Genomic DNA, 13,703 nt, shown 5'->3' with positions numbered 1-13,703 from the left:
ACAACCAATGTTCTGTGCTGTCAAAGACGTGGATGACTTTCACACACATCCCCAGAGTTGGGACCAAATAACCCTCCCGCAATAGTAGGTATAATCTGTAATTACCACAGGCTTAAAAACATTGAATCATCAAATATTTGGCAACATCATTGGTGCAAATCAAATGATACAATGGATTTTCTTTATCTTGAAGAAGAATTTAGTTTGGTTTTGTTTAGAAGAAATGAATAGGACATGTTAAAACCATTGAAATACACCATTAAAGAACTCTCTCAAAACAAAGTTAAACCATTGCTAATATGTTCACATTAAGCGGACATGTTTACTGCACAATTACTTTATGCAATACATGAAACATAGCTTTATGCAGCATATGTAGTATTTCAACAGTATATCATCTTTGTATATATAAATCACCTCTTGTATCTAATTTTTAACTTGCAGCAAAAAAAGTGAGTTCGATTCGAATGTTTAGAAAATGATATATCCCTCAAACGTCCATTTTTTTAACGTGTGTCAATTTTGTAGACCCATGCCAGCAAAAAGGTCCCAGTAATAATAGCTTGGATTTTTATAGTGCCTATCAATCCTATATGTAATACAAAAAGGCTTTTAATGCCAAATTAAAGGCACAAATACATACTACAACTTCACCCTATGACAAGACCCTATACTACCTTTAATTGCTAATAAAAGGAGCATCTTTTCCTACTGACCTCAGCAAAAAAAATAAAACTTATCCAAAAATAAAAAATGGTGTTAATAATCACAGAGATCTAAACTCACATTAGACACTTGGATATCTAAGTCGAGAGTAAGCTGACCAGATTTTTGAGACAAAATCTGGTCTGGACTTTTTTGGTTCAGAGGCGTAAAAACCTCCAAAACATGACCATGTCAGTTTGATAGTCAACATTCATTTGATATTCAGAATTAAAAACTATTATGCATTTAAACCACTTCATTGAATTATGTGAAACTACTTGTGCACCATAAAGACTAATATTCCTCATGTATCACAAGGCTTGTTTTTGAATATTTATGATTTTATACAAAACTTAAATCTATTATGCTGCCTTATCTTTTAACTTGTAGATTTCAAACCACTTTTCCTGTGAGTAGTAGGGTGCGCAACTATACGTGTCATTTTCTTCAACGTGTACGTTTTTTAAATTTTTCCTATATTCCACAGTGAAAACCTGGGACATTTCCGGGGACAGGTCACTGAAACCGGGGACGTCTGGTCACCCTAGTCTTGAGAGACTCGATGCACATGAAGACAAGTCACTTTGAAATAATCACACTCATTTCAGATAGCATAAAATATGTTTCTTTTTAGTTATTAAAAATGAATTTCCTTTTTCATCACAGGCAAAGTTAAGAAATGGATGAATTTCTTATTAATAAAAACATTGTCAAAATGCCTAAGACCGTAAGTAAACACATTGATTTCTCATAACCATGATATGGCACAAAAAGACATGGAATTACAACACGAAAAAGCCAAAGAAAGAACAAATTCAAAACAAACAAAACAATTTACTGTTAATTTCTGCAGGCATTGTGGCTAAGCATATGATATGCTTATAAAGTGCTATTATGTGTAATAAAGATCGACATTATATAATAACTGTTACATAATATGATCTGATGCCGAGGTGATTCTGGATGTGCTGTCAGAAGAGGACTACAATAATTTTCAGCCAAAAATAAGCCCCAGTATTTCTATGAATTCATATGAATAAATACTCTGTCAACAGTGTGTCCGATCTTCAATTTTTCAGCGATCCGAAGGACAAAAGAATGAATCCACAATTGTACAAATCTAGCTACTCAGAAACAACAGTTCAGTTCCCACCAAGAGCGTTAAGTGGATCATCAAATATGTCGCTTGAGTCCACCACTGTGCTGGTCTCCTGAGACAGTGGTGTTTCCTTTGATTTATGAAGAGCCTTTGTGACTGGTTTTACTGTGCTTGGTGAGAAGATGTCATCTTCAAAAGGAACAAAGAGATGGACAAAATATCTGGTTAAATATGCCAATTAAAAAAAAAAGGCAGACCACAATATCAAAAAAGTGTGCATTAAAAAACATGAATGCCTGCATGCGTTTCTTACCCATGTCATCATCAAATATTGACTTGATCTCTCCCTTTGTCTTGGACTTCTGTTTTGGTTTTAATGTGTCTGTCAGGTCAGCAAAAATGTCTATGTTGTCATCGAACAAGCTGGCATCAACGCTCTTCTCTTTGTGCTTCTTGTGAACCTTAGGCACAGTGGCTTCTTCATCCTGGGAACACAAACATTCAGCCGATAAGGACAGAAATGAAACGTATCCCTATGATGGCACAGAAAACCTTGAGAGTATTATCATAAATGTAAAAAAAAAAAAGGTACCTGGAATATATCCTGCTTTGAAAAACTACTGCTGTTCTTGATTTCTTTACTGCTTGTGGATACGGGAGTGGAGCTGTTGCTCACTCCAAAGATGTCCTCATCATCGTCATCTTCTTCCAAAAAGGACGAGGCTTTCTTAGTAGTTGACCTTGGTTTGACCTTTTGGAAAAGGTCATCGGTGTTGGCATCAAAAATGGGTGGGGGAGTGCTTTTGTTCTTGTCTTTCTTCAATCCTACCCCGCCACTGGCCTGAGGTTGTGTATTCTTGGTAGGTTGTCTAGTGGAGGGTGTGTTAGTGACAGAGGTGGCCCCAAACAGACCGTCAGAGCCAAATAGGTCATCCTCATCAGAAGACGGCAGCAGCTTGGTACTGCTGCTGTCTTTACCATTATTTTTCTTTCCAGCATTTGTGGATACCGGCAGTGTTAGTACAGAGGGTCTGGGGGGGACTTCAGAGAGAGAGGATTGAGAGGGTGAGGAGGCGGGCAAAGCGGCTGGTGCAGTTGGGTTAAGTAGTGTCGGGCTGGGACGAATCTGGTTGGACTTGTCTGACGGAGGTAAGGCTAAACCAGACAGACTCGGGTTCAGCCCCGTAACATCTCCACCGAGGGTCTCAACTGTATCCTTTACAGATATTTGGGCTGCTTGCTGCCTCGCTGCTCTGGACTGAGGTCTCCGTTGTACAGAACCTTTGGTACGATTCTGTATGACAGAAGATTTGTGGAATATCACTTCAAATCCTTTAAATGGAAAAGCAACAAAAAGACATTAAAAAACAGATATAATTCTCCAGGGATCAAAAACCCACCTTGTGTGCGCTCTGCAGTGTTTTAACCTGGACTGGGCTGTCAAAGCTCACTCCTCCATCACAAACTGTCTGGGCTCCTACAGGACTTGTGACAGGGCTGGGGCTCAGACTGGAGCTGGACACCCCAGAGGAACTAGGAGCCATCCCAGGGAGTACAGCTACAGCCCCTGGCATACTAGGGACAGCACCAGGGAGCAACGCTGCAGGGTTGATCATCAGATTGGCCTGAATATGACAAGATCAGACGAACAAATGCAATAATTAACAAGGGGAAAAAAAGACACCATGGATCCTGAAAACGGACCAAAGTGGCAGTTGATCAGTCAGAGAAAAAAAACAAAAAAACAGGACTGTGGATGGAAATGAGGCAAGAGCAAGATGCAATAACATCTTGTGAAATGGAAAGAAAAGAGTGAGCAAATTCTTCCAGTTTAGCAAAATGAAATCAAAGCAGATAATATCTTCATTTTGGGAGTCATGCTGCTGTATCGTAGCCAAGCTTTGAAGTTGGAACATGGAATAAGCCGTGACAGAAGAAACCTTAAAAGAGAAAATGCTTAAGGGGGGATAGAAAAGTCTTTCCTCTGGAGGAATCAGGGTGAAATGTCAGGAATGAAGACTTTCGAGTTGATAAAACAACAAAAAATATTACTTGAAGTTTCCCAATCCTTGATGAGGACTCTTTAGGTTTTACAGGGCTTGGTGCAGGTTTCTGTGTGGTCAGATTACAGCAGGTTCAGAATTGAATGCAATGAAGGCATTTCTTGTGTTCATCTAGAAACAACACTGTGCATCTATCACAACATATCAACAAGTATAAAGTAAAATAAAGAAAGGTTAATACAAGAAAAAAATGAACCCTAATCCAAACTGCATGGACACACAGGTAGGTGTGTTGATGGCATAAAGAAACAAAACAGCCCATGATATGATTGTAATGTATTTATAGTAGACTCACCTGATTCTCTGATTCTGATTCAGGACTTGCTAGTGGTGCTTTATCATTAGGTTTACTGGGCTTCTCTGCTACTTTCTGAGAATGAAAATGAAAGAGTGAGGTGAAAGTTCTCCGGCTGATCTCACATTTGTGGTTCAGTTCAATGACAACAGTATATACACAGCGGATTTTTCAAATGTAATATACATTTATACATGTAATGACTACATTTACATGCAAAAAATATTCAGTCTTTAGCCCTTGTTTACACAGCTAATGAAAATTAACATTCCACTAATATTTTAAAAAAAAAGAACTTTTCCACCAGTGGTGGAGGTGTTCCAGCGGTGAACACAACCTACCCTCCTTCATTACTTCCTTCAACCAGTGTCTTGAAAAGGTTGGTGTTGTGATATTTGCACATATCCTAAAACCTGTTGATATCAAAGTCTATCAGAATGTTTAAAAATGGATGCGTTTCTCTTTTCCGACCACAAATGTGGACATGAATCTCTGTCCCAGCCTTGCAGACTGTTGAATAGTTGGTTTGTGTGAAACAACCATCGCAACTCACAGAGCTGACCGTAGGCCGTAAACGGCCCCATTCTCTGGTAAAAACCCCAAATCATTATTCTAAAACCTTAATAGCCAGCATATCACACGTCTTAATCGGAAAATTAGGAATATCTAAACCTTATATGGTGTTTACGTGACAAGTATAAAATGAGAAATATTGTCATATTCTGAATAATAGTGGAATATAAGAGTATGAAGTCAGGCATAATTCTTATCACAAGAAAATAATCAAATTGCTACTGGAGGAGGAGCTTTTGGCTTGATAGAGCTGAAGAGGTCATCCTCATCCTCATCTGCAAACAGACTTTGTGCTGGTGGCGTCGCTGAACTGAGCTTGGACTTCTGAAAAGTAAACATAGCCATGTATCCTTACCATCTAGTGAAAACACATCTGCATTTAGACACAGCACGCAGTTGAGTAAAACATGCTGCTTGCAAAGAGAAAAAGGAACAAGACTACAAACAGACGACCAATATCCAATATACTGACCACAGCTTTCCCTGAGGTGGCAAACAGGTCAACATCTGGGTCATTGTCCTTCTGCTGCGTCTGACTGAACAGCAGCTCCTCATCCTGGAACACACCTGTGCTCTTTGCTTGTGGTCGCTCCTCTGTAGGCTGTTGACAAAAACATTACAGACACATTTTAATACCTAACTTCATTTGCTCTCACTATACTTAGTAGATTTACTGTAGATCATACAGACCTTTAGTTTGTTGCTTGCTGTGGGTTTACTGGGTATAAATATCGGGTCATTCCAATCAGACTCATCTTCCTCCTCCTCCTCATCAAAAAGACTAACAGTGTTTGTTTTGACTTTCTCTTCCTTCTTCTCCTCGACATCTGGTGGTGGGCTGTTGGTAGACAGGAAGCCGCCATCATTGTCTATTTCATCCAACGGGCTCGTTGTCTGCTTGCTGGCAAGAACGTCGATGCCTCCAAAAAGACTGACGGCTCCGGCAGGCTTCTTTTTACTTTCTTTGATCTCTGGCGAGGGAGCCGACGGGAGCAGATCCGGGGTCTTTGCCGCTGGTTTCTCTTGCACTGAAGGCTTTTCCTCGGCTGCCGTCCTAGAAACTACAACCTCCTCTGATTTCTCGAACAAAGGGGGCGACGGAGAGGCCACAGCAGGTGTCTGGGGAATACAGGGATTTCAAAACAAATGTAATGTCAGTGTGGGAGATGATGCAAACTACACGGCCTGATAAATTAACTTTTACAAAATCACTGTTGTGGAAAAACTCATAGTTTTTTTTCTGATTTGGGGTTTTCTGTGTAATTGAAGGATCTAAACGGTCCTCTAGGGATTGGAGGCAAGCTTCAGAACAGGATTGTTTTTCATGACAAATGTGCAAATACAAAAAAAAACTTTGGTGCACTCACTTTAGCAGATGGAGCTGCAGTGTTTGTGTTGACAACAGGTTTGATGCCAAAGAGGGATCCTTTATTTTCATCATCATCATCATTGCCCTCATCCTCAAACAAGAGAGCAACTCTCTGAAACTTCTTCTCACTACATGAAAAGCCACAGAACGAAAATGTAAGAATCCCTGGCAATACAACAATTAAAAAAAAGGATAATTCTGTAATGTTTTGATGACGTAGTCACAACATCAAGTGGGGTGAGTTTTTGCACTGCTTCTAATGAAGTGTACATACCTTGACTCTGTCGTCGGAGCAAACAGGTCATCATTGTTATCGTCATTGTCATTGTCAAATAGGCTGCTGTTGTGAGACATTTTGGCACTGGGGAGACTGGAGGGAGCACTGACACTGGACTTCATCCCTCCCGTCTTGAACTCCGGCTTCCCTGCATTAGTTTTAGGACTCACCCACTGGTCCTGTCATTCAGATATTCAGTAAATTAATGTACCATATTGTACGCCCAGTTAAATATTGGTATGCAGCCGTAAAAATGTGACTTTTTTTTGTATTTTCATACCTCATCATCACTGAAGAGGGAGCTGGACACAGCCTTACTGGGTTTCGATGTAGAGGCTTTAGCTTGATCAGGTTTTGATTTAAATTTAGCTGCAGATGCAAACAGATCCTGTAAAATGAAGAACCAGATTATCGCAATGCCCTCATAGCAACAACAAGCCTTACCTAATTCAGTTGTGTCCAAGTGTGTGAATTATGAGTTTATTTTTCTCACCTCTTCTTCCTCATCATCAAATAATGACAGAGGGGCCTTGCTGCTTTTGTCCTGGCTTGTAAGTTCAGGCTTAGACTGGCTTTTAGAGATGGTTGGAGATCCCTATGGAAGGCAAAAAACACATAAAGTTGAATTAAAATGTATTATTACTGATATTTATTCATTTATTATTCCCGTGAAGCGTGAAAACCTTACCAGGGTGTCTTCATCATCAGAGAAGAGGCCTCTTGTCTGAGGTTTCGGCGTCTGCTTGACAGCAGCCTTTGCAGCATCTGGAGCCGGCCCGTTCTGAAACATGAAGATGAACATTTTATATAAAAAGCTTTCTAAATTCAAAATCTTCCTTTTTGAAAGTATGAGGTTTTATTTCTATAAGAAAACACCGGCACAGAGCATAGAGAACTTAACTGTACCAACAGGAATGAAAGATCAGCAGTGCACTCTACACTAAATCCAATTTGAACCTTTTCTCAGACTGCACTTGAATATGGTACTCAAACATTAATATACTGCACACTAAAACTGGTATAACTCTGTAGAGAAAGGAAAATACACTGTGGCCTTCAACCAGTTGATGTTGTATAAAAAGCAGTTCAAAAACAGCAAATTCGATTTTATTCAGGCGCATATTGTTGACAATGATCCATTCAGACCTCCTCAGATTTCTCAGACTCCTCGCTGGTGGACGGCTGACGTTTTTTGAGGCCCTCACTGAGCAAGCTTTGAGTCCCAGGTCCAAACATAGAGATGGCCCCTGCCGGCATCTAAACAGAACAATGAATCATCAACATAGGACCTCTTCTACAGGCCACACAAACACTATGTACAGTAGATATACCAAACAAAAAATGTTATTCATAAAACTATCAATGCTATCATGTTTGAGTACACTGAGACACTTGATCTTTACCTTTTTCTCAGGTTGTTTCACTTGCTCTTCCACTACCTCCTTCTTGCTCTGGGCTGGAGTTGACACACTGTACTTTTCACTGAATATGTCACCGTCCTCATCGTCTTCATCGAAAAGGTCAATGGCTTTCTTGGGTTTCTCCTGTCCAGCTGAAATAAAAAAGGGGCAAAAAACAACCAACGCAGCAGGGTTAGAGGGTGAGGATGCCACCTGAACCTGGACTATTGACACTGAAGTGCCTATTCTCACACACTTACCAGGGTCAGACTTTTTCAGGCTTTTACCACTGAAGAAGTCATCCTCCTCCTCATCATCATCATCAAACAACCCACTACTACCTCCCCCTCCATCACCAGCTCCTGTAGGAACCTGTTTGGAGGCAGCATTAGGAGCGGGGATCCCATTCTCCTTGCTCTCCACTGAATCATTTCCTGAACTGAACAGGCTGTTTTCTGTGGAGAGAGAGCGGTTTTGTTTGGTTTGGTTTGGTTTGGTTGAGTATGATGAAGCAGACGAGGACATGATATTAGCTGTCACGCAAGTAAATGCTACTACCTGGGAATATTGAAATGCCACCCGCTGGAATCTTCTTTCCAGGTTTGTCAGATTCTTGAATGGAAGACAGAAGTTACGCATCAATCAGCCGGTGCAGGTTTTTTTTCTATATGTTGTACCCATCTTATTTATACGTCTTTGCACATATTTGTCTAGACGGTCAGTCTTATTCTTACCCGCTGTTTGAGCTGTGCTTTTCATGCTTTCATTCAGAACCCTTTTCTCTTCAGACACAGGTGGTCTTGGTGCGTCAGAGAACAGATCACCCTGAACGGCACAACGAAACACAGCACAAATCAATTTCTGGCTAAAGTCCAGACTGAACAAGATTGAAAAATCATTAAGTTTAATATACCTCGTCGTCATCGTCGAACAGTCCTCTTCCTCCGCTGAAGAGGCCACTTTTCCCTCCAAATGGGGAGAAGTCATCATCATCCATCTTCGGTGGCTTAAACATGTCATCACCGTCCTCTTCAGCTGCTGTTACTGTGTACATAAACAGTGTTGAGGAACATACTGGGAACAATGGCCCTTCTTTAGAAATAACTCATGCAAAATTAAGCAAAAAGCTTTGATTGCACTGATGATGAATGAAAGTCCTACCCTGTGGCTTTGCAGGCTTTGGTTCTTTCCTGTTTTTACTTTTCTTCTTAGATGTCAATGCTTCCAAGACATGACATAAAACAAAAGCCATGAGCATGCAGGTGGAGCAATGTCATTATTGAAACTTTGATGATGTGTTCTTCTTAAATTAAATATGACGAGTGAGAGGAACAAAAGTGAGATGATATACCACCAGTTGGTTGATAATGGCAGTGACTTACATGCGCGGTCTCCTTCTGTTTTTTTATCAGGATCCCCTTTGATTCGGGCTGCCAGCTCATCAGCAAAAGACGACGGGCCCGTGTTCTGAATGTGCCATCAAAACAAACAGATTAACAATGCCCATGAGGTACATCATATCTGAAATTACAAATAACCCACTCACAAAATATCTCTCTTAAGTACTCAAGCAAAGTTATAACAAGTATACCTTTGCGTCGTCGTCATCGTCATCCCCGTCTGATTCTCCGAATATGTCAGAATCCTCATCCTCCTCTTCATCATCCTCATAACTCAACATGGATGACTTCTGGGAGAGCGTAGGAAGAGAATTAAGAAGTTACAAAGTTGTTCAGTTTAAATGTAATCTTGTAATGTGCTTTGGCAGGCAGGCAGCCAAGCTTACCTTCCTAATACCATTGTGACCTTCCTCCTCCTCCTGATTGAAGTCATCATCTGAATGCTGTTAAATAAATTAATAAATAAATAAATACAACAAGGTTTTTGTTTTCCAGTGCAAGACGCAAAATTAAAAACCTAGAAAAAAAGCTTTAAAGAAAATGGAAAAAAAAGGTCTTACAACGGCTTCTTTGCCATCTTCGCTCTCGATTACACTCTCTCTGTCACTGTCGACTGACATTTCTGGAAAGAGAATCATACAAAAACATGAGTGAAAATGAACTGTATAATGTTAAGGGTGCCTGAAGAAGCTGCCGGGAGTATATTACCATCACTTGAAAGGTCCCCAAGTCCGATGTCCTCTTGTTCCATGAAGGCTTGGGAACCAATCAGATACGGGAGTGGCCTGTCCACGTAAAGATCCTAAAAGACAAGGACAAGAGGAGATGCAAAAGGAAAAAGGTTCATGTTAAGATGCGTTATCACTGTAATTGCAGTAATCATAAATGACTGCTTCCAGATTAGGAGCACACCTTGGGCTCCAGGATGGCTTCCACTCTGTCTGTGACCTCCTCGTCCTCTGAATCGGAGTTTCCTGCTTTGATGTCCAGATGTTCAAAGGCTGACTCCAGCACTCTCAGACCGTGGTTCACAGCTTCCTGCATCTTAGGGATCATCTCTGCCTCTTTCTGCTCTCGAGTCTTCTCCTTCAGAGTAAATATAACATGACTTTCACAGGGCGATACGAGACTTAATATGTGCCACATACTGCGGCCACAAGCGTTATTTCAGTATTATTTTGGTTGGGCAGTATTAGACTCCATGCCATCGAATGTTCATTTTTACCTGCTCAGGCCGCTTCTCCAAAGCATCAGCTTTGGGAATAGTTTCTTCTACCTCTTCATCATACACTCTCTGTAACAGGACACAAAGTAAAGAGACCTTTTTGTTACCAGATAGATAACATCATGTAAACGGCAACATTTTAGTTCCAAAAGTACACAAACATGTAGACTGACTTGTAAACAAAAAAAGTGTCATTTATATACATTACATTTTCTATAAACTGTGTATTGGAGAGCATGAGAAAGTCATTAAAGACAGAGTGCAGGCAGCTATCTGTGGCCTTGGTGTCACGGATCAGACTGTCCAACTGCTTCTCAATATCATGTGTCTTTGACAGCATTCTCTGGGAGAAGTCTTGGAGGAACAGGAAGAGCTGTGAAGACATAAAAAACAGTTATGAAGAAGAAAGCAACAGTTGCAGAGTTCCTTTCATTAGCAAAGCAGAACGCATTTCACAATCCCCTCCACTGCTCAGAGTTCTGACGCATTTTTCTGACTATTTGAGAAAAGACGATGATGAATTACTGTTTTCTTGACCTATTTCAGAGCTGGGGAAAAAGTTTCTGACTTACCCCTGAGTCAGCTGCCAAGGACCAGTTGGCACTGTTCTGCCGCATCTCTTCAAGAGTCCACGGTCTCTCCCAAATGTGAGTATCATTCTCTAAGTGCACACTCGGGCCATTTGCTATTCCCTCCGGTGACCCGCTCATCTGCAATTAGACCTCTTGTTGTTATTATTGGAATTAATCATTCAGAAGGGCTTCGAACAGCTGCCATTAATAATTATTAAGGGAAAGACAGCTTTAAAGACTTTCTTGTGTAATAATGTAGCTCACATATCTGTTTTAAATGTTAACAACAAGCTGTCTTCTGCAAATTCGTAACAATATTGCCAAAGCCATAACCATAAACTGGAGTGGTGATATGATCTAGAAACAAATCTACAGACAGTTAAGTCTGGAGCAACTCCTGGGACACTTTTGCAGTACATGGATGCCCTTCATGTTATTGATTTAAAAACTGAGGAACACTGTATAGACAGCAAAATACTACAGCAGTTAAAAAAGAAACATACACTGAAACCATTCTAAAACTTTCATGGCTCATATTTGGGGCAATATGGCCAAAATCCTCTGTCCCAATAAAAGTAATTTTATATAGATAACGATATATGTCATGATAAAGCATGTTTTATGGTAATTCAAATAAATAGTCTATATGAAATAACCACGTGGTAAAGTCTGTTTTTGTACTGTTGTGGGAATTAGATACTTGATAAATGAAAAGTTTTTTTTTTATTTTTATAAAAACAATATAAACAAATATATGACAAACACTTTTATATCATTTTGAAAATAAATATCTTTCTTCCGTTATCGCGTTTCATGACATGGAAGGACTTTGTCCAAATATATTACAATATCTTCCCACAAATGTGAAATCATGGGATATGTATTCGAACTGTGCGGTAATGTCAAGTTAGATTATGAGACCAATGATATTCTCCCAGGTTTGAGTTGATGTGCTTGTTATTGTCAATTTTGACAAAAATGCATCAGGACATCTCAGTATGATTTTTTTCCACCATTTCGATTCCATTTAAAGACGATCAATTATCAAACTGAATTATCGCCCAGCCCTAGCTCATACAGCTCACAGCTCTAACCCTCTCTAACACAACAAGTACAATAGCAGACATAGAAAGTAAGTGTGTGACAGATTGTAGCATTCCTCCACAGAGGCCAATAAATCATACTGCAAGTTAGCTGCTAGCCCAAACACTCCCCGCTTTCTTCCAGAAGTCTGTTTGAATGTGGAACATTTAGGCAACTTTATATGGACGCAACATTTGAAATTGTAACTTTGTTGTATTGTCAAAGCAAAAGCCTGTTTGTTGTATCGGAAGTGCAGCAGTACAACTACATCACCGTTAGTTATAGGGAAGATACCGTTACGAGTTACAAGTTAATATGTAATTTATCGTGTGGTATTTCAGTGACTCTTTAAACCAAAGTCAATATCTGCAAACACACAGACAGTACCCCCATGAGAAGGAAATCAGAGCATCAACACTGTTATTTTTTTCATCATCGGCTAGTTTTGGACTAGATCTACTGACATTGAATCTGACTGGACTATGTAGAAATGCCCATTGGACCTGTCATACACAATAATGACAACAACAGTATATAAACACACACAAAACCACTGGGATGAATGATCATGATGCCTCCCACCAACTGAACCACCCGTATGAAGTGCTGCCCTCTGATCAAAGGTTTAAACCTTCCCTCTGTAAACCCAGGCACCAGAATCATTTGTCCTCTTGGTTTTGTATGTGTGACGCAGTTTTGCTATTATTGTGTACAGTTCAAAATGTTGCGTGCATATAAAGTTGCCTAAATGTGTTTTCCTCCTGAAATAGACTTCAGGAAGAAAGCGGGGACTGTTTGGGCTAGCAGCTAGCTCAACTTAGCTAGCCAAAAGCAACGTTAGCTGTTTTTAAGCAACACGGAGTAATATATCCACCATCATTTGAGCGCTCTTGTGCTTACCTTGGATCCCTCTGGTCAACCGCTGTCCACGACTGTCAACTGTGGTCAGAAACGACGTAAAAAATAAGATCGATTATGCTAAATTTGGCCTTTCCCTCATTGGTCTTCTGACAGGTCAGCCATGTTCTGTCTGCAGACAGTCACCTGACTACCGTCGCATAGCAACCCAGTGAAAGTGGGCCGGGGTGGAACAAACCAACCGCGGTAAAGAAAGGCTCAGTTTTTATCCTTTTCTCCCACAATCACCACCACGTACCTGACGATAACGGCCTTAAAATGATGGAATCACATTTTCAACAGGGATGAAAGAAAGGATCCTGTAAGTCATTATAATGACTTTATATCTAAAAATAATGACTTACTTTTTCAAAATAATGACTTACTTTTATCAAAATAATGACTTACTTTTTCAAAAAATGACTTACTTTTATCAAAATAATGACTTACTTTTTCAAAATAATGACTTACTTTTTCAAAATAATCACTTACTTTTTCAAAATAATCACTTACTTTTTCAAAATAATCACTTACTTTTTCAAAATAATGACTTACTTTTTCAAAATAATGACTTACTTTTTCAAAATAATCACTTACTTTTTCAAAATAATCACTTACTTTTTCAAAATAATCACTTACTTTTTCAAAATAATCACTTACTTTTTCAAAATGACAAAAAAATAATGAAATACTATCTCAAAATAAATAAATATAAAAAATAATGAGAAACTATTTCAAAATAATG

General features: G+C 39.6%; 1 protein-coding gene across 2 annotated transcripts; it reads right to left on the bottom strand.

Annotated features, from left to right (window-relative positions):
* Positions 1–1,415: 1,415 nt before the first annotated feature.
* On the bottom strand, positions 1,416–13,099 carry washc2c (WASH complex subunit 2C). 2 transcript variants are annotated; one of them, XM_083922648.1, is made up of 31 exons: positions 12,962–13,099; positions 10,979–11,116; positions 10,615–10,779; positions 10,407–10,475; positions 10,094–10,267; positions 9,890–9,983; positions 9,742–9,803; positions 9,568–9,624; positions 9,373–9,471; positions 9,164–9,248; positions 8,943–9,002; positions 8,695–8,825; positions 8,516–8,606; positions 8,340–8,393; positions 8,042–8,236; positions 7,785–7,933; positions 7,528–7,638; positions 7,070–7,162; positions 6,875–6,976; positions 6,662–6,769; positions 6,379–6,560; positions 6,103–6,232; positions 5,426–5,854; positions 5,208–5,336; positions 4,958–5,059; positions 4,163–4,237; positions 3,857–3,916; positions 3,205–3,429; positions 2,397–3,098; positions 2,118–2,289; positions 1,416–1,993 (listed from the first exon to the last, which is right to left on the bottom strand). In XM_083922648.1, exons 2-31 carry the CDS (start codon positions 11,114–11,116, stop codon positions 1,848–1,850), a joined length of 4,389 nt encoding a protein of 1,462 aa, XP_083778774.1. In that variant the 5' UTR covers positions 12,962–13,099; the 3' UTR covers positions 1,416–1,847. The 2 variants fall into 2 exon arrangements, with proteins under 2 accessions (XP_083778774.1, XP_083778775.1); XM_083922649.1 differs by lacking the exon at positions 3,857–3,916.
* Between the last annotated feature and the right edge of the window lie 604 nt (positions 13,100–13,703).

Source organism: Echiichthys vipera, assembly GCF_963691815.1.
Source record: "Echiichthys vipera genome assembly, chromosome: 11".
Taxonomy (NCBI): Eukaryota; Metazoa; Chordata; class Actinopteri; order Perciformes; family Trachinidae; genus Echiichthys; species Echiichthys vipera.
The sequence above is the reverse complement of the archived record's forward strand: the minus strand, read 5'-3'. Positions and strand labels throughout refer to the sequence as shown.

Bases quoted from the DNA above. Each gene is read 5' to 3' on its own strand.
- washc2c (XM_083922648.1), bottom strand. From the start codon at position 11,116: ATGAGCGGGTCACCGGAGGGAATAGCAAATGGCCCGAGTGTGCACTTA. The intron at 9,003-9,163 runs GTAAGTCACTGC...ATGTCTTGGAAG, and splicing joins AACAGAAGGAGACCGCGCAT to CATTGACATCTAAGAAGAAA. The intron at 8,237-8,339 runs GTAGTAGCATTT...CTCTCTCCACAG, and splicing joins TGGCATTTCAATATTCCCAG to AAAACAGCCTGTTCAGTTCA.